Here is a 20983-nt window from a genome sequence, read left to right as displayed (position 1 = left end):
CTGGTGTGTCTGAAGACAGCTACAGTGTACTTATATACATAAAGTAAATAAATAAAATATTTAAAAAAAAAAAAGCCACCACCAAACTCCAAAGAGTCCCCACCCCACTCTCAAAGTAGACCACGTGCATGGTTACAGTCACTGAGAGCCTAGGCAGTGGTGCCTCAGAGGAGGACAAGCAATGTTGAGACTGCCGTACACTGTGAAGGAATGTGCTGGGATCCAGTTATCAGTATTATGGGCTGCGTGTTAAGAAACACGAGTGGATCAATGATATGGCTCAGCTGGGGAGTCCTTGCCTAGTGTTCATAAAAGCCCGGGTTCCTTCGTTAGCACTGCATGAACTGGGCTCTGGTGGTGCACATCTCTAATCACTTGGGAGGTGAAGGCAAGACGATCGGAAATTCAAGGTCATCCTCAATTATATTACTAAAAAAAAAGAAGAAGTAGAGCCTAGGAAAGGGGTGGGGGTGGGGGGAGCACATTCTCTCTGAAGTTCTGGCCGCTGGGCTGATTAACCACAGGGAAAGAAACAGGGAGCTAAGAGAGACAGCTGGGTGACAGCAGAGCCTGAAGATCAAGTGGAGAATATGGGCCTCGTGGTTGGTCACATGCCCAATGTAGCCTTATCACCTAGGGCAGTTGGATCCCTTGGCCCCCATTTGACCCCTGGTCCCTCTGCTGGCTTTCAGAGAACACAGATGGGCTCCAGGAGCTTGGTGCTTCTTGGAACTATGCATTGTGTAAACACTGCCCAGACCACTGGCCTTTGTCAAAGCAGGCATGGGTGAGGGATGAGGTGGAGAGCCCTAGTGAGGTGAACACCCCAAATTCAGAGGAATGGGTGCGCCAGCCCACAGCCCAGAGCTTCCTTCCAGGCCTTCAGTGACTCCTGCCTGACATGTGCGGCTGCCTGGGGTGGAGGGTGCTGGGGGAGGGGGTGCTGACTCTAGCACTTCACCTTCCCTACCTCCTTTCTGGCTCCCAGCTTTTATGTCTGAATTATTGATGCCCCTCCTCACCCCTGCCTGGCTGCTGCTTTGACCAGAGCCTCACCAAGGGGCCCATGCTTCTTCCAGCTTTCCACCTCTGCTACAGCAAGCAGCTTGCCTGTACACCAAACTTGTAGGCTCTTGTGGCCTTGCCACCTTCTCCAGCTTTGCTTAGGGGATGGTGTGGGTTGCCCACTGGGGAAGGGTACCCGCTGGCTGTGGCCCCAGAGCCCAGAGTGGTGATTGGTGGTTTGCACAGAGCTAGGCCTGTGCAGGCTGCAGGGCGCTGGCGCCCACATAAGGGCATTGTTTGCTGAGGTAAAAGGAGTTTTTGTCTCTTTCTGGAGACGGGACAGAAGGAGGAACAATTTCCCCCATTCATCACTAATTCTCCCATTTGAATAGCAGCACATCGCCCTGTTACAGTGGATGGGCATGGCAGGCCTCCTCTGCCCTCAGGCTCTCCAGGCACAGGTGGTGGGCTCTGGGTCCTCTCAGCCTGGGCAGTCACCCTTTGCCAAGATGTGGGTGCCCATTTTTGTGGAAATGGACAGAAGGGATACATTCCTGCTGCTTCATGAAAGCCTCCAGGGCAGCTCTCTAGGCTGTTCGCACAGTCACAGGTGGGGCAGCTGAACCCTGCCAATGTTGTCGTGGATTCAGGTAAGTGCATGCCCTAGAGGAGGACCAGGTAGGGACAAGAGGGTCACCTGAACATCTTGTGTTTCCACTTCCAGTTCCAGGTCTTGAGTAGGTCCTAAAGAATACCCTAGAGGAGAGGCCATCATTTCAAAAGGGCCAGGGCTCCAGGCCTGTAGTGCTGTGGGGCCAGCTGGTTATTTCATGGTGTCATAAAACACTGGAGCCTAAGAGGGCGTCAGCGGCAACTCCCTGGGTTGCAGATAAGAGAAGTCCAGGAGGTGGCTGTGCCCAAGGTCAGGCTGAAAGTGAGGCAAGCTGAAACCACTGGCCCAGCCCACCATATGCCATTCAGGCAAAGGGTGTTGGGTGCCTCTGAAGTCATGTTCCTTGAGAGTGAGGAATAATTTGCAATGGATCAGATCCTAGCTGCCGGATCTCTGTACTCTCTTCCTGAACCATATGGGGTAGAAGGTGGGACTGCCCCATTCGTGGGGCAGTACCAGCAGCCCCAGGGTAAGTGGGAAGCAGAAAGTCCAGCTCCCAGGGCCTGGCCCCTGGCCCCATTTACTCAGTGACCAAAGTAGACCCACATGATATAAAGTGGCCTTCAGCTAGCTTTGACAATAAGGAAGTTGTTACTCTTGTAACCAAATAATCCAGGATTACCTTTGGTTTAAGGCATAGCTGGATTTTGGAAGTTTGTTAGCCTGTCTCTAGATTGCCCCAGGATGGGATCCTGCCTAGCAGGTCTAGCTGCCCCCAGGTAGAAAAGATCAAGTCTGACTTTTGTGGGACCAGCTTGGTTATATGGCTACTTACCAGTGGCTATACTGGGTCACGTTGACTGGCTGGGCCTGGGGTATACATGCTTACCCTGAGGAACCATAGAAGACCCAGGAGCCCTTGCCAGAAGAAGGGGTGTGGCTTACAGGGAAGCAGGAGTGATCTAGGCCTAACTGCCAGAGCTCTGCAGAGGCCCAGGGACAACTTAGCAGCAGGCAATAGACACAATTAATGAACAGTGTGAGGAGGAGGTAAGTGTGCTGGAAAACTAGGTAAAGAGGTTAGCATGTCAGTGTGGGGGCTGGGTGGGGGAGGGATTCCTGACATAGTAACCTTTAAGCAAAGACCTGGAAATAAAGGAACAGGAAGTGAAGGACAAGGTCTGGAGAGCCAGGAACACAGTGTAGCAGCAAGAGGTGACAGAAGTACAAAAGACCAAGGCCACAGCAAGACGGCAGGTTGAGCTGCAAGGGGAGAACATGGCAGTAGGCCCTGTGACCCAATGGGAGAAAGGGGCCACAGCTACAATCATGGGGCTGATGGACAGTGTGGTTGTAGGGCCAACATCCTTGGGATGAGTTGTGCAGAAGAGCAGCCAGAGCATGTGCTAGGCATGAGATGGGATAGGCATGAGCCTTCCCTGGGGAGGCCATGTTCAAGGAAGCTCTGAAGGAAGGGCAGAGCAGTGTAAGAACCAGGCGATGCGCTCCTGGCTCAGCCAGTGATTCGCAGTTTCCCACTTGAAGTGCTCACTTCTGATATCATAGTGTGGGGCCCCACATGTCCATGCTGCAGTCTGGGGACACAGTGTAGGAAGCAGGTGAGGAAGAAGGAAGGAGGTGTTGGGTAAAAGAAGCCAGCTCTCACTTCTGAGTGCCTGCTCCATGCCAGGGAGAGTTGATGCCATAAATGCTGTGTTACTGATGTAAGGGTCATTTGAAAGAAACACGAGGAGAGGTGGCCTCCTTTGAGATCACATGGGTGATATCCACCCTCTTCTTAGCTCCTCTGCATTATGCTAAAACTTGCCAGCCTCTCCAGTTGGGAAACTTGGGCCTCCTGTTAGGTGGCACTGGATCAGGCTGAATTACAAACAGGAGCTAGCCCACAAGGCGGGACCGTACGCTAGGCAAGACTTAGGGAGGATTGCAGAATGCGTGCTTTTGCAATTGCTTCCCCCCACCCCCTCAGATGTGAGCTGTGTCCTGCCCCAGGTGCAGCATGGGTAACGTGAGGACCCACTGGCTTGGAGTTTTTTTGTGGTAAAATACATACAACCCCTATGGGCTGTATACTTCAAACTCCAATCAGCATCGTTATTTTCCCAACTTCTCATCGTGCCAGACAGCAGCTCTGCATCCCTTCTCAGGCGCTGGGGAGCCCCACTTCACTTTCTGCCTCTGTGAGCGCCTCTATTTTAGCCTGTGCAGTTAAGTGGAATCATTCACTGTTTATCCTTTTGTGTCTGTCTTATTCCACATAGCATAATGTCCTTATGGTTCCTCCATGTTGAAGCATATATCTAAATTTCATTCATCTTAAGGTGGAGTGTTCCATTGTATGGCTAGATCACACGTTACCTATTCACTTCTAGGGGCTTTTGAAAGTGCTAATAGTGTACACTGGTCCCTGAGATGTTTAATTCTGGATATCTACATAATAGTTAGGGTTTCCACTTCTTCCATATGTTTGCAGTTCATGGCCAGAGCAGTTCGCAAGCTCTGGTGTCCTGGGGGCCTCACCTACTCAAGCACTTTCCTTGCCAGATAGAGATGGTTATCTGACATTAGAGAGATGGGTGCCCCCATTACAGCCAGCACCCGTTCTTTCTAGAAAGTCAGGTGGTGTGAGCTGGGCCTGCAGCCGAGGCCATAGTGTTGGCAGCTTCTCAGCCCCGCTGACTTGGACCTCGGTTGGGACCCCAGGATTGCCCTGTGTGTCCTGGGCAGCTCCATAGCACGTACATGCTGCTTGCTCCAGGCAGACAGACAAGGCAGTCCTTCTCTGTCCCCATGCAGGGTATGACATTGTAGCTGGCCTTAAAGCCGTGGTGCCCATGGTAAACACAGTGACTGTTGGCGTGGTGTCTGATGAAAAGCCGTTTATCCTTCCAGAGGAGGCATCCAGTGCCCTTCCAGGCCAATCAAGTGGCCTGTGGGTGATGGTCCCAGAGTAGAAGGCATAACTTTGGAAGTGGCTAAGAACAGACAAGCTAATTAGCCAAGGTGGACTTTCAGCTTTGTTCCCCAGCCCTCAGGTGCTGGAGCCTCTCTTGGGTGCCAGCTTCTACCAGTGGTTATATGGGGGTACTTGGGACTATGGGGAGTACTTCCTTCTCAGGTGAGGCAGCAGGACAGAGTAATGAAAGCCCACTGAAATGGGCCCAACTGGAAGGAGCAGGGCAGACAACGCCCTAACCCAGCCCAGAGGCACTGGGGTTAGGGTGGGAGCTGGCAGGGCAGGCTGCAAGGTCATGAGGCTAGAGCAAGAAGTGTAGGAAGGGGCTAGCAGTGGCAAAGGGAAGCCCTGAGGTGAGAAGGCCTACGCTGAGAGGTGCCAAGTGCAGCAGGAACTCCGCAGCCGTGGGTGGGAGAGCTGCGGGGCAGGTGGCACCTGTCATGCCCCCATCTCCCAGTTACTGTCACTCCCAGTTACTCCCAGTTACTTCCTTAAGATGTAGCTGGTCCTCCAGGCATACTGGCACCCTGGTTTTAGTCATCACCAGTACACAGTATTTTAGACAGGACCAGTACACAGTAGTTGCTCTAATGTTGTCAGGTAATTTGTGTTTCTCTTTAACCTTCTAGACGATATTGCCAGAGGAGACTCTCAGCCCATCTTTGAGGGCTGAATGTTTTGGCAGGGAGGTCCCAGATATAGGGCTTGGAATCAAGCCCGCAGGATAAAGGTGGAGCAGTGTTGCCTCAAGGTGGCCTGGGCAGTACAGCATTGCCCAGGTGACCTGCGGCAGCTGAGGGGGAGGAATACCACTGTACCACACTTCCCCCTCTACTCAGGGCCCTGTTTGATGGGCAGACTGACCCCACCCTCAGACAGCTGGGAGGCAAGTGATTGGTTGGAGTACTAGAGCTGCTCAGTCACCCAGGGGACACCCAGGCAGTGCACTGCCCAGTGCTCAACACTGGGGACTAAATCTTCATCATCTGCTGGCTACAGGAGTGGGGGTGGTGTCAGCTCGACCCCATCCTGGAGAAAAGGGTGGTCCAGGATATGATCAGGGTTCCCTCCTGCTTCCCTACTTGCTAGGTTTAGCTGCAGAGCCTCCAGGATACCTAAGCACCATTGGTATCCACATGGGTGCTCACAGCGACCCTGAGAGGTCTAGAGTAGCTGCTGCGGCCCCAGCTAATGAAGCAGGAGGCTGGGACCTGTAGAAAGAGAAGCCTGGAGTTTATTTAAAAATGTGTATTTCCTTGGAGCTGAAGTTTATCCTTTGGATCCTGCAATGTAGCCCTCTCCACAGCAGGGGGCTCCAGCATCAAGAAAGCAAGAAGAGCAGCTGAAAACACCAGAGATACAGCCCCCAGACTCCGCAGTTGGCTTTGGGCTATCTGAGGCCACTTGGCCAGGCACAGAGAGCAGAGGCTACAGATGTGGCTAGACTCTGTATAGGAAGGCAGGGATGAATAGGGAGCTTGGCAGTGGGGCTGTCACTCAGCAAAAAAAAAAAAAAAGAAATTCAAGGGTCCCCTGTGCAGAGGGACTTGAAGGTGGGAGAAGGGGGAGGCAGTTTTGAGCAGTAAGATAAGGCTAGTTCTGCAGCCCTGGAAGGGTCTGAGGGTCCGTGGTAGGCTGCCCTGAAGGGGAGCTTGTCTCCAGCATTTGTTAAGTTTGGAGGTGAAGAGAAACCTCTGCATATGCTGATCACCACTCAGCTCCTAGTGGCCCCACACCCCCACTCTTGCCTCAGCCTAGCTTGTAAGCCTGAGTCTCACTGCAGATCCCAGAGCATCGGGTGTAGAGAGCAGAGCACATTTCCGCTTTGCGATGATAACATTACAGGTTCTCTGGGGGAGCTTCTGAGGCCACTACACCCAGCAGGGCCTCTGGAGACAGTAGGTGAAGAGACAGGGCCTCACACCCAGGGTTCTTGTTCCAGATGACTCCTCCTCCGAGAGCGGCAGTGGCAACGGCTCCTCGACCCTCAACCCATCCACCTCCAGCAGCACACAGGGTGATCCCGCCTTCCCCGAGATGAATGGCAACGGAGCTGCAGCCCCCATGGACTTCACTGCCAGTGCTGAGGACCAGCCCATTAACCTGTGTGAGAAGCTCCCGCCTGGCACAGCTCTGGGCACACCATCCTACCCCTCAGATGGCTGCGGCACTGATGGGCTGCGGAGCCGCGTCAAGTATGGGGTAAAGAGCACTCCTGAGGTGTGTGGGGCTCCAGGCTGTGTGCCTCTGGGATGTTGCGGGGCTGGAGGTCATGCATGCTGTAATGAAGCTGGAACTGAGCCTGCCCGTGTGCGACATCAAGCCAGGGCAGTAGTTGTGGTCACTTCAATGATTTCCTAGAGCTGCACTAGAACGGCAGATGGCTTGAGGGTACCCCAAATACTATGTCTTACTTCACTGAGAAGTGTTTATCTGATGGTTCCTGCCTGGATGGAGAAGTGGCAGATAATGTGTTTCCCGGAACACAGTCTGCTGTAAGGAACAGCAGCAAGTGGCACATTTGTGACAGAAGTGTAAGACATTGCTGAGCGTGGTAGCCATGCCTGTAACTCCACTACTCGGAATTTGCCTGAAGCAGGAGGCGTGCAGTTGGAATCCAACCTGGGCTACATACAGAGTTGCAAGTTAGGACAGCCCAAGCTACCACAACAAGACCTTAAAAAACAAATAAGAAACTTACAAAAGGTTCAGTTGTTAGAGGTGATCTGAGTATGATCCTCCAAGCACCGACTCCACAGAGCTGTCTGTCCTCTGACATTGATACGCTCCATGGCCGGTATACTCCTTCACACCACACACAGCTTGTGAAAGGCAGCACAGACCTCCACTTCACGGCTATTCTGTCTGCCTGTCCTCATTTTTTCAGATGATGCAGGAAAGGGGTGTGGAATTTCTCTCCTGACCATGTTGATATGGGTGTAGGGGTGGGGAAGGTGGGTGCCCTACCATGGCCCATAATTCCACACAGTCCTGAGCCATTAAGGTTTCCTGACAGGGGCCAGCTCTCCTGGAGCACCTCTTCAACTCTGCCCCACTCCTCAGACTCTTCTGCCATGGCCTCTTTTTCAGGGTGGGACAGGACACATGCTCAGGACATGATCTAAAGGGACAGGATGGGGTTGGTGCCATGTGTGTAGCACAGCCCATGGGGATCAGCCTGGAAGTAGGTACAGGAACCAGACAGAGCAGCTGTCCCAGGCAAATTTGGCTCAGTAGAGAGAGCCCTCAACCCACCTTCTACCATGGCCACGCAGTGGCACAGGGGTGGGCACCAAGGGCTCCCGCCAGTTTTCTTATTCTGCTCTGGCCCTGGCAGAGGATTCAGCTAAAGAATCACTTGCAGACTTGACTTGTTTAGAGCCAGCTAGTAGCCAGCCCTCTGCCCTGTAGATGTTTTGACCCCAGACTGCTATTCTGGAAGGCTGGAGTTCTGCCCCTTAAGTCTTTGTGTGGTCATGGTAAGAGTGGCCTGAGGGCCAGAGGCACCAGGCCACATGTCTCTGTTGAGTTGTTCTGCTGGAAGCACCAGGTCCTTCTAGGCCAGGCTGTGGCCACATCACCGTGCCTGACTAACTGTGTTCTCCTGGGTCCAACTTATCTACTACATGCCAATGTCCTTGAGAGAAGAGATGCTGAAGTCAGGGCATGCCACAGATAGAAACTTTAAAAAGCAAATGACAGCAGCCTCAGAGGCAGGGCTCTGAGGGTAGGCAGGTATTATGGAGCTGGCTCACAAGGGGCAACCTAGTAACTGGGAAGCGGGAGAAAGCAGAAGCCGTAGTCCAAGGAGAAACAGGCAGTTGGTGAAGGCTGAGAAAACCCAGAAGCCCAAATAGATCCTGGCACACAGAAGGGGCTGGTTCAGGGGAATCTTTTTTTATGTGTTCTTCCCGTAATATGACTAGTCCTAGAATGGACCCCACCAACCAAGGAAGTGGCTGCCACCTTTGCCTATAGTGTGACTGAGGGAAACTTTGTGTGGGAGCAGAGTGCTTAAGTCCTTCCCCATTCAAAGTCGAGCTACAGCAGGCAGGCTGGGTCTGCTCTCTCCCTTCTTGAGCACCTGTTTTCCCAGGCTTCAGAGCAATCTCTTGGGAGATAGGCAGAAACAGCCTGGCCCGGGAGCTGGGGACTGCACCCTGCTTTGTGGTCCTACTGCCTTGGCTGGCTCCCTTTCCCAGCCCATCTGCTCCTCCCCGATAGACTGCACATTTGCTGCTCTGGTGACAGCTCACTTGTCAACTCAAGGCAGCAGTCCCCTGGGGATCTAGGAGGAACCCTGGAAGCCCAAACAGATCCTGGCACACAGGAGAGGCTGGCTGATTGCAATCTTTTCTGGTGTCCTTCCCTCAACATGTCAGGTCTTGATGTGGGCATTGCCACCAAGGAAGCAGCCCCTACACTTTACCCATTGTCTCTAAGAGGCAAGGCCCTTGTGTGCTCTTTCAGTCAGGCCTCTAGACAGTAGCCCAGGGACACTGAGGACAGAACTGTTGCTCTCAGCTCACAGTGGGAAGTGGGGATAACTTGCTGAGGATCTTGCAGCCAGGACTCTTATGGTGGGGACCTGGGTGAACTCACCTACCCGGTCACCAAGCTTACCATGGGAGACCAAGTAGACAGCCACCTAATTTGTCTCTGCTTCTTGTCTGGTTTCAGTCACCCCCCTACAGCTCTGGGAGCTATGATTCCATCAAGACCGAAGTCAGTGGCTGTCCCGAGGATCTGACAGTGGGCCGGGCCCCCGCAGCAGATGATGACGACGATGACCATGATGACCATGAGGACAATGACAAGATGAATGACTCGGAAGGCATGGACCCTGAGCGGCTCAAGGCCTTCAATGTGAGCACCAGGCAGGGCTGGTGGGACACAGATGGGTCTAAGGCAGGGCCAGCCTCCTCCCATGGCCTGTGTCTCCCCAGATGTTCGTGCGGCTATTCGTGGATGAGAACCTGGACCGCATGGTGCCCATTTCCAAGCAGCCCAAGGAGAAGATCCAGGCCATCATTGAGTCATGCAGCCGGCAATTTCCTGAGTTCCAGGAGCGGGCCCGCAAGCGAATCCGCACGTACCTCAAGTCCTGCCGCCGCATGAAGAAGAACGGCATGGAGATGGTGAGCACCTCCTCCTGGCCACCTTGGCTGTGGCACCATCTGTCCCCAACCCTTACCCCAACTTCCCAGTAGGCCTGCTAGTCAGATGCTGGGGCCCAAACCCCTGCTTTGCCATCCCCTGGCCAGGACCCTCCCAGTCTTAACAACAGCACTGTGTTGTGTCTTCTGCCTGCAGACCAGGCCCACTCCTCCCCACCTGACCTCAGCTATGGCAGAAAACATCCTAGCAGCTGCCTGTGAGAGTGAGACGAGAAAGGCGGCTAAGAGGATGCGCCTGGAGATCTACCAGTCCTCACAAGTGTGTGCTCATGCTGGCTACATGTAAAGGGTCTCACCCATGGGGAGAGGTCACTGGTCATCCCATATACACCTGCAGCTGGGGTGGACAGGGAGGTGGGAGGGCAGCCATCATGTAGCCCTACAATTACAGCACAGTGGTGGAGGGGAGAAAGGATGAAGAAAGGAGGGTGCCAAGGGGTGGGTGGGGAATGCTAGAGGACTGTCACTGAGGATCCCAGACCTGTTGGAAGGAAGGCTGACTGGGCATGAAGTACTTGCTTATAATCGCAGCACTAACGAGATTGATATGCGGAGATCACAGGTTCTAGGCCAGTACAGAGAGGATCTTTTACACTAAGTAGAGACAACCTAGTATGTCCATAGAGAGATGTAATGGGGCAAAGTGCCCAGGGAGAGAGAGACAGCAGGATACCACAGGCTAAGTCATACCATCAGGCCCCAGGAAACAGCCTTGCCTACCTCATGAGTAGCCTTGCTGTCCCCTGGGTCCCCAGCAGCACCACCTCCTCCTTTGCAGGAAGAACCCATAGCCCTGGATAAGCAGCACCCTCGGGACTCTACAGCCATCACCCATTCCACCTACTCACTGCCAGCCTCTGCCTACTCCCAGGACCCTGTGTACGTCAATGGTGGCCTCAATTATAGCTACCGCGGCTATGGGTCCTTGAGCAGCAACCTGCAGCCCTCCGCTTCCCTCCAGACAGGAAGTCACAGTAATGGTAAGTAGGGTCGGGCCTGGTCTCCAGAGGAGTGTCTAGCTTGTTCTACATAATAGCCCTTGGGAAGAGCAGGGCAATGGCTCTTTAGATGAGGTCAGGAAAACCTGGGCTCCCTTTCATCTCTCATGGTAATTGCTTCTGCCAGTCACTACAAATGCACCTCTCTGGTCCTGCTCCTCAAAGTTCCCTGTGAGTTGGCAGCAGAGCCAGGATCTGGCCCCGCCTTAGCCCCTCCACCCATGGAATCCCTATTCAAGTCATCTGGGTGATGGATAAACATTCCGTTGGTTCTTCTCCTCCGTGCCTATGAGTGCTTCCCAGAGATCTCTGCTGCAGTGCCACACGAGGGGGTAAGACAGACACTTCCTGCACCTCCTGTGGCATGAGATATTTTATCTTACATGGGAGCAGATCAGCCATCAAGACCTTCTCTAGCAGGGGCAACAGGGAGAGAATGGTCAGGGGGCTACTAGGCTTTGGTAGGGATTGGGAGCTGACAGGCTTTAAGCACAGAAAGGCTGTGGCCTGTGCCTGACCTCCATCATCCTGTTCTATCCAATCCTGTGATGAGAATGTTTTCAGGGACAGGGCAGGAGGCAGAGGCCGCGTGCCTCCATGTTATTCAGGGACCAAGGAGTGAAGGAAATTGAAGACATTAAGCTGCTGCCTTAAGGGGGCAGGCAGAAAGAAGAAAAAGCACTTGCTGGTAGGTGAGCTCTGGGGTTAGGAGACCCCTGACTCTCCCTGAGTAGCAAGGGAGAGGACCAATTCTGAGCCCTCTTAGAACAGCCAGGCCGTCTCTAGCCACCCCTTGCTCTATCTTGCTTGCTGTGCCCCACAACTGGGAAGGAAGTGCTAGTGTCTGGAAGGTCCCTGCCTGGGCTTAGCCTCTCATCCCTTCTAATGCTTCTTAACCTAAAATAAGAGGCTGTCTAGCCTAATCCCTAGAGCCAGGCCAGAATGGTGTGCATCAGGGGTAGAACGGCTGTTCCAGGGCCACTCTCCTTCCAGTCCCCTTGCTAGAGTGTCTGACGTGGGCTTCAGGCTCCGGAAGGTTAGAATGCTCTGGGACACTAGTACCAAGTGGCTATGGAGGATGCACAGGCAGCACATGACAAGCCTTTACCGGGTACATGGAGCCTGTGCTGCCCTGGGACTGCAGCTGTGGTGGCAATCTGGGCTCTCATGAGTGTATGGGTCCTGAAAGACATGAGCAGCAGCCAGGACTGAGACCAGGAGGCAGCGGTTTGCCCATGAATCCCATCCGAGACCATGCTGGTTCCTTAGAAATGGGTAGGACTGAGATCTGGTCATTTTTGTCCTTACTAGGAAGAGGCTTTTTTCTGTGAGCACTAGTGTCTCCAGCAGCTGGGAGAAATAAGCTGGGTCACAGAGCCACCCTCCCAGTGTCCTGCCCAGTCACAACCTTTCATGTGATTGGTTTTGCTTAGACCCTACAACAGCTCTGCTAATGGCTCATCCTCCTCTCTTTGCTCATGAGCTTGTATAAAATCAAACCCCGCCCCTCTGGCCTGGGGTGCTAGGCAGCTTGTGTCCACACTAGCCCACTAGGGGCCACTAGCAACCTGAGAGTCCAGCTGTAACTGGAGCCTGCACAGAGATGGCTCCAGATCAGATCAGGAACTGGAGGGCTGGGGAGCTCTCTAAGCAGCAATGAACACTGAGATTTGGGGATAGAAGGATAAAAGAAACCTGGGGCCACCTCTGGCAGTGGCAGGTGGCCTTTGTTATCCCCAGACATTGTCTAGATCAGAAGCAACCAGAGAAAAATGAAACCTATTTCATTCCCTCTTAGTCTTGCAGTTGGGCTACCACCATGGAAGCCGCTCACCTGCTGAGCTCTGTTTTTGTCATACACATCTCTTCCTCCCATATTTGATTGTAACAGACTTAACTGTTCTGTATCGCAATTTCAAGAGCATCTTTATTTACTTTTGTGGTACTAGAAATTGAACCTAGGGCAGGTACTTTACCTACTGAGCTACACCCCCAGCCCCAAGGGAACTTTTTAGCAAACTATTTACATCCTCTGGTCAGAGGAGACAAATAGCTGTGTTTACAAACTGTCCAATCAGGGGCTGGAGAGATGGCTCAACAGTTTTAAGATCACTAGTTGCTCTTCCAGAAGACCTGGGTTCACTTCCTAGCACACACATGGCAGCTCACAACTGTCTGTAACTTCAGTTCCAGGAGACCCGACACCTCACACAGGCATATATGCAAACATCAATGTACATAAAAATTTAAAAAATTAAAAGCCAACAACAAACTGTCTAACCACAGAGGCCAACTTCTTTTCCCAATAAGGAGCTGCACCAACTTTCTTTAGCAACAGTTGTTTCCATAATTTATCTTCAGATATTCTAGTGTAGATATTTCCAAAGACAAGGTTTTGTCTTTGTAAGTGCAGCAACGTACAAACCCAGCCATCAAAACCCACAGGAAAATAGGGCCATGCTAATGGCCCAGAACAACAGAGACTCCTGTAGATAGCTTCTGGGTTGAAGGATGCGGGCAGGGGACTCAGAGGAAGAATGGGCAACAGCCAGGAAAATGAACTGTCTACATGACAGGGGGTCACCAATGGCATGGCCTCTCATTACCCATTTCTCTTCATTGCTTGTTTTCTTGATAAATACCTACAAGGCCTTTCAAACTCCGGTCACTTCCATGTCTGAGAGTCTATTTCAAAAGCCCCAGGTCTGCTGAGTAGCCTAAGTCTCTCCTGGTAGGCACTGCAGCTAGTTCTCCAGGAGGCGGGAAAGCCCATGCTTCTCCAAGCTTCTTGGAAACTCTTGTTCCCAAGAGGCGGCTCCTTGCTTTGCTTTGGAATTAGAAGCTCAGAGGAGTTCAGAAAGTGCCCATGAGGTGGCAGAGACAGACTTGAGCACGCACCTGCTGAGTTCCAGTGCTGGCAGCCTAATCCATGGAGCTCCTAATGGGGCAAAGAGGTGGCTTGTAGGCCGTCCCCTTTTCCCCAGGGGTTTTTGAGAGCTTGGGTTTTGTTGTTTGCTGTTCTTTTGTTTGTTGTTGTTGTTGTTGTTCTGTGTGTTTTTTGTTTTTCCATCAGTAGAGGACAGACAGCAGACTATTCTGCCCCCCTCTGTGCCCTTCTGTCCCAGGAACATCAGCCTTCTTACTTGGGACAGTGAAACTCTTCAGAGGAAGAGGAGCTGAGGTGCTGAGGCAAAGCAAACCTTGCCTCTCTTCCTTCTACAAGTCCCTGTAAAACCTCTAGGGGCAGGGTGTTCACTGTTTCTCCAAACTGGGATGGTGGCTGTTCTGTAGCGCCCCCCCACCCCCCAGCCTTCTTCTGGAGAAAGGGCACATCCATCCTACTGCCCCCTAAACATGCCAACAGCTCTTTCCTCACAGTGCCTGTAGCACAGTTCCCTCCTGGACTGTTTCTCCCCTTCCAACCTTGACTACCTTGACCTGGAGAGTGGCAAGGCTCCTTACCTGGGGCCAGAGCTGGGATGTACATCTGGTGGGAGTCCTCAGAAAGTAGTGAAAGGTACAGGTAGAGGCAGGAAGCTAGGTTGGAACTGTGCTGTGCCTGATGTCAAAGCTCGTGTTCTTGATGCAGGCCTTATTCCATTGTTTTCGTTTGCCATGTGATTTTTGGTAGAACTTGGCGCAGCCTCCCTTTTGCCTGTTGCATGGTTGACAATAAGGTTTAGCCTACAACCCTGTCATGTCAAAGCCCCATTTTAAATACTGGGAATACAGCTACTGGGGAAATAGACCAGGGCTTCCAATTCTATGCCCAGATGCAAGCAGGGGCTTTGGCTTCCTCTAAAATTTAGACTCTAAATCATCTTTCCCTCTCTACAGGGCCCACAGACCTCAGCATGAAAGGCGGGGCCTCCACCCCCACTCCTCCCACACCTACCCCTTCCAGCAACAGCACCAGCAGGACCATGCCCACAGCCCAGCTTAGCCCCACGGAGATCAGTGCTGTGCGGCAGCTCATCGCAGGCTACCGAGAGTCTGCAGCCTTCCTGCTGCGTTCTGCAGATGAACTGGAAAACCTCATTTTACAGCAGAACTGACCCCGCTGGCCCACAGAGTGCACGACGCCAGGGAAGGAGGCTGTCCCAGCCTGGACCCAGCTTCCTGCCTCAACCAGTTGGTACACTGTTTTCTGAAAGAGGTGGGATCCAAAAGAGCTGTTTCTAGCTGCACTCCAAGCATCGGAGACTTTGGGCACAAGGACACTTTTTCCTTTTTTTTTTTTTTTAATTTCACCACACGGGTGCTCTGACCTGCTTGGAAGGAGGCCAGTGGGGCAGCTCTAAAAGGGTTGAGGCTCCCCTGAAAAGGCACAGGGGCTGCAGCTCTATTTGGAATCACCTTTGTGGACCCTGATGTTAGAACCCTCCCCCCCCCCAATAATTACCTTTCAAGTCTTAGGTGAGCAGAATTGCATATTTATTGAGAAGAGCAAAAGTGGACCCTTTCTCTCCCCTTAGTAATTTATTTTTCTGAAATGGATTCTTTTGTGTTTGTACAGATTGCCAGTCTGTGTCTGTCTAATCAGAAGGATGTACCCCTGTACCTAACATTCCATATCACTACACGGATGTAAGCTGGGGGCCAGCAGAGTTGGGTGCCAGCTCACTGTCCTGAGTGCCCAGCATACCCTTGGGAAGGCCACCACACTCCACTAGGCTGTCTTGTTGCAGATCCCAGTGCTGCCACAGGGACACTGCCAAACAGGGGGACCTCACCCACACTCACTACAAACAAAAGCCCCTACCCATCCTACAGAGTCCCAGTCACACGGTCACCTGTACTCTACCTCACACTCCAGCGTGGGCTTTTCCAGGATGTGCTCCAAGTGTGTTCTGAATGGCTGTCTCCCCAACTCCCACACAATGTATCTGTCTGCTGGGAGGTAAATCAGACCCAGTGTCCAAGAAGCAAGCCCAGAGGGGCTTGGTCCTTAAAACCAGCAGCTCGCCATTGCTGGGCTCTTGAAGATGCTTGACATGATAGAGTCGGGAGCTAGTCAAGGACCCAGTTCTTATGAACACAGGCTCCACCCAGCCCCCAGATAACCTGCTAGAGGGACACTTCTCTTTGTCAAGCATCTGTGTGCCCAAGGGGGGATTACAGTTTCCACTCCTCACCTCACAATGGGAGTAAAGGGATCAGATCGTCAGTGAAGTGGAGAACTACTTGCATTCTCCTAGGACCAAACTTTCTTCTGGAAAGGCCTGTCCTGTAAGAAACCCAGTCCCTGGAGTGTGACAAGGGACAAGAAAAAGCTGACCTGGTTTCCTTCCTCCCTGACAGGCACTTCCTTTTGCTCTGTGCAATACCTACCAGTGCTGCTAAAACCAGGGATTCACCCAGACCTCAGCAGGCCAGGGGGCCTCTCCCTCAACACTCCGTAGCCATGACAGCAGCACTCCGCTGCCTGCCCCTGCCCAGAGCTGGCAGAAGCCCTGTTGCCTTTCTTCCCTCAGAGCAAGGAGGCCTCAAGGGAGCCAGGGGCTGAGTGGACACTAAGATAACCACAAAGAGCCACTCTTGGTCCCAAAGCGAGTGCCCCTTCCCAAACTGGTCTATGGCAGGGACTGCTGGTGGCAGCCTGACAGACTATCCTCAAATGGGTGGGCAGGCAGTGCCAGTGCAGATGCCCTACCTGTTGAGATTCAGGGCTGTAAGGCAGGGCTCCCCACCCTGCACACTTCCACACTGGGGTTAAATGTGGTCTTTCACAGGGCCTACAATGCCTACCCAGCCACACCACCTCTGCCTTCATGTGCCCGCTCACCAGGCTTCTGGACTGGGCCAGGACACCTGAGTCCCCTTCGTACAGCACAAACCCAGTGCCCAGGGCCTCCCCACAGCTGGCCGGCCATGTGCCCAGTTCCCCACCTGCTCAGTAGGACTCCTGGATGTTTGAATTTGTGTAAATATTTATTTTTGTGTGTGAATACTTCAAAGTAATCAGTAGATCTTTTGCAAAATGTTACCCCAGGCAATTTGTGAAAATGTTAATGTTGAAAATTGGCAGAGACAATCGCCACCCTAGAATTTCTGTTATCAATTGCTTACCACGTTGTGTCTGCTCCCAGAGGCAGTACCCAAGCTAGACACAAAATGGCTTGCATTTTTGAAAGAAGACAGGAGAGAAGAGACTAGGCAGAGGCTTCTCCCTCTCCCCTCATAGGACACATCTGTAAGAACGAGCATAATCTACATCTAAGTGGTGTTTTCTAACTGCAAGCAGTCTTGACCAGCCACCAGCAGCCTGCACCCAGAGTACAGTGTGAGCATAGGTTCCATGTGTTTTGCTTCAAGAGACATAGAACCAGTGCCAGTGCTGATGGGTTCCCGAGGGGCTGCAGGCCAGTGGATGCTGGCATGCTGACCAGAGAAGCGGTCCCCAAAGCCTCAGAGCAGCCATATCAGGAGCAAGTCAGTGTGGACACAGGATTCCATTATCTAGTTCAGTCAGGGAACTTGTTCTGTTTTCCTTTTGTTTTAAAAGATGCAGCTTCAAGCCCTCCCTTCCTGATTTGGGCCTGCCTTTTCCCAGGAGGAGCTTCTCCAAGCCTTGTCCTATAGCTACTTCAGTGTGATGGAAGCCTCAGGGCACAAAGTAATCATTGGTGATGTCAAGTCACAATGGAAATGCAGTGTAGGATATTCAAACCCCAGAGTCCTCACAGGGCAGATTCCCTAAGGTATCGAGAAGTGGTGGATGATCTGCTAGACCAGTGAGAGTGTATATGACCCATCTGAAAGGATTTTTTTTCTCTCACCACTCAACAAATGGACAGTTTATTCCCAAGGACGGTGTTGGGGAGGAGCAGGCAGGGGCAGGAGGGTCTTAGAGGACTTGGAACAGGTGGAACCCATCTGTCCCTCCCTATTCTCAAGGGCCACAAATGACTCCACAGGTGGTTATAGAATTAACCACCAGTTCATTCTCAAAATGCTGCTTTGAACTCAGAGGGTTGATACTTTTAATTTGTAATTTTTTGTAAAACTTTTTACAAGATAGTAAAGTATTTCACCAGAATACCAGTTTCAATCCGTCCGTGGTCTGATTTTTATATAATTTAGTGGTGCTTTAGAGACTTTGTTTTGTTGTTTCTGAGCGTAACAGCTCAATCCTCTCTTGCCTGTATCTACCTAAGACCAATGTGAACCTTTGTATTTTGCTCCTAATTTTGGACTCAGTGGAAGTGTACTGTTTACATGTACAGATGCCCCATCCCTGTGTTTTCTGCAAGACGCGCGCTCGAGGAGGAAGATTGCACCTCACTAGCTCATCTGCTTAGCAAAGCCACAAAACAAAACCTCTCACTTTGTACCCGTTTCCACCTAAAAACAAAAACCTTCACCACCTGGAACTCAGATTTGCCAACACACTCTGCCTGGTAGACGCCCCGGGCCTCTATCATGTGTTCCCTTAGGAATCAAGGCAGCACCTCCTGCCAGCTGGGTGCGAGACAGCACACAGAGGAGACACTGATGCAGGACTTTACTGCCCAGCTCTGGGAGGAAGTTCTCTGAGCAGCAGGCAATACGAAGGTCAAGAGGACTCATGGGCCTTCAGGAGCAAGCCAGGCAGGATTTAGGGACAACACAAGAGGCCATCAATCTGCTGGCATGACTGAGACACACTTTGGAAGAACGTGAGTTCCATGTAAGGTGAGACTGTGACTTTGAGTGCAGATGACACAAGCACTTCAGGGGAGGGTCAGGGGCTCCAGACAGTAAGCATAAGGCACTTACCGCAAGCAGTGGATGGCACCAACTTTTCAAGGTGACTTTATTAATCAATGGTTTCACCGCTAAATTATATTTTTACAGATATGCACCTATGCAACTTAATGTGGCTCTTCTAAGCAGGTGAGGACCTCCTCCTCAATGCTCTATATAAAGTGTTTGTGTTCTGTATAGTGAGTTTCCCAGTAAATGTGGCTTAATACTTTCATTCTTAGGATGTGTCTTTCTACGTGATGCAGCTACTAAATTCTGTTTTGTTTGTGGAATGACTAGCACAGGCCGATGCCCTCTTTCCCTCACTTACCAGAAGACCAATGAGCTGTTAATGAGCGGTTATCTCCATGGTATTACTGCTAAATGCACTGATGTCATAAGTATGTGGAATCCTTTTCCTTTTGAGACTGTATATCATATACCAGACTGAATCTACTTAATAAACACTGAACAACAAACCCAGCACTGAGCTTCAACTGTGTCCCACCAGCAGTAGCAGCACTGCCACCCTGTCCTAGTCCTTCTGACTCTTGTTTGGAAACATCTTCCCATGAATAGAGTTCACCTTTCCCTAGTCAATAATTGGTTCACAGACATCCTCAATAGGTCTGCTCAGACAGAGAAGCCTGCAATTTCATTCTGGCACCTGGCATGTTAGAAAAGGAAGAAAAGGTGCCCGTCAGGTGCCCAGCACTGGTGGCAGGTCTCCTGTGATGCAATCAAGTTTCAGTCACCTCATAACCCTCTAGAGACTGCCGCAGAGGTATACTGTGAGTCACTCCTCGCCTAAGTTCAGTAGTCAACCACTAAAGAATTTGGCTTCAGCTGTGTGACAATGAGTTCTACCTTGAAAGAAAACAAAAGGCCACTTCCCCTGGCTTTGATTTGTATAGTTTTCACCCTACTGCTCATTTGATCATTTAGGTTAAGCTTTTAGGAAACATTACAGGAAAATGAATGGGAATAAGTTGATTATCATGAGTTTGAAAAAAGTTGAATTAAAAAAAATATATAAATAATATACATACATATAACACACACACATATATTTACAAATACTAGTTTTTTGTTTTTTAAAAGAGAGGGTCTCTACAGAGCCCTGGCTGACCTGGAACTTATTATGTAGATAAGGCTGGACTCTTAACTTACAGAGATCAGCCTGCTTCTGCTTCCTGAATGCTGGGATTCAAGGTGATGATCCACCATGTGTGGTTACATTACCAGTTATAACCGCAAGCAAAAATTCTGTAAAGCAGTCAAATGCTCATACTAAAGGCCAAGAATGATCTGTCTGCAGCCCTCCCTGTGCACCTGAGCTGAACATATGGGGTTAGGTATGGCACCTCCACATACCTCTGAGAGGTGGGGGTGGGAGGGTGTCAAGGGCCAGTAAATCCTCAATAATGCCAAGAAAGTTCCCATCCTGCCGAAACTACTGCTGAGATTCACTAGGGACCACAAAAGCCCCGCAACCTTCACAGAACAGGATTGCGGATCCCAGCAGCCTTTCGAGCCATCAGAAAATGCTTACCTCTTCAGTGAAGCCGCACAGCACACTGGAACCACAGGGAACCAGCTGCAGGACACAATACTGGATTGTCCCTCTTGCTTAAGGTGATGCTTTCAGCCCACTGCTGTTAACAGTTGACACAAGACACCATCAACTGAGAAATGTCATTTAAAAAAAAAAAAAGATTTGTTTAAATATGTGAGTACACTGTAGCTGTCCTCAGACGCACCAGAAGAGGGCATCGGATCCCATTACAGATGGTTGGGAGCCACCATGTGGTTGCTGGGAATTGAACTCAGGACCTCTGGAAGAGCAGTCAGTGCTCTTAACCATTGAACCATCTCTCCAGCCCCCGGGAAATGTCACCTTAAAGCACTGACAAGATCATTCAACAATACTGGCAAACCTTTACCCAGTAAGGGAAAACAATCTCTTGTCCTTTTAAATCTTTTGAAATACCCTGCCCTCGCATGCACAAAGTTTTGGGTTGAATTCCCGGTACCACATAAAACCTGGTGCAGTAGTTCATGCCAAGCACCTGGAAAGTAAGAGGCAGTGTCAAACCTGGGATATATGAAACAATGTTTAAAAACAAAACAAAACACTAGGTAAGGTATGCCTTTAATCCCCAAACTCAGAAGACAGAGGAATCTCTGAGTTCACAGGTAGCCTGATCTACATAGTAATTTCCCGGTCATACAGGGCATCCTTATATGAGACCCTATCTTAAAAATAAAAAGTCAATCCTTCCCAACCCCAAAAATACCCACACCATACTGGTAGAACCTAGTACCAAATATAAACCAATAGTATCAACAATCTAAACCAACCTTTGCGAAAGGTCTGTCTCCATCTTTTTTATGAATTCAGATTTTGTTAGGCTTACCTTTTAGGAACTGTTACATGAAGCACTTGGTTCTTTCAAGAGCTTGTGTGCATCCTGACAGTATGCAGCAG

General features: G+C 51.1%; 1 protein-coding gene across 11 annotated transcripts in view; it reads left to right on the top strand.

Annotated features, from left to right (window-relative positions):
• Positions 1–18978, top strand: part of Nol4l (nucleolar protein 4-like) — a 122791-nt gene extending 103813 nt beyond the window's left edge. For 9 of the 11 annotated variants that reach the window (XM_039106671.1, XM_039106678.2, XM_039106673.2 and 6 more), the window contains 6 exons: positions 6538–6815; positions 9276–9461; positions 9542–9733; positions 9909–10031; positions 10551–10752; positions 14608–18978. In XM_039106671.1, coding sequence (XP_038962599.1) covers positions 6538–6815; positions 9276–9461; positions 9542–9733; positions 9909–10031; positions 10551–10752; positions 14608–14825 — 1199 coding nt within the window. In that variant the 3' untranslated portion in view covers positions 14826–18978. The remainder of the gene's footprint in view (positions 1–6537; positions 6816–9275; positions 9462–9541; positions 9734–9908; positions 10032–10550; positions 10753–14607) is intronic. The other 2 variants (XM_039106672.2, XM_063285085.1) reach the window with 1 other exon arrangement.
• Positions 18979–20983: the final 2005 nt, after the last annotated feature.

This window comes from Rattus norvegicus, chromosome 3 (genome assembly GCF_036323735.1).
Source record: "Rattus norvegicus strain BN/NHsdMcwi chromosome 3, GRCr8, whole genome shotgun sequence".
NCBI classification, from domain to species: Eukaryota; Metazoa; Chordata; class Mammalia; order Rodentia; family Muridae; genus Rattus; species Rattus norvegicus.
Note: the sequence above shows the minus strand (reverse complement) of the source record. Positions and strands in the feature narration are given on the sequence as shown.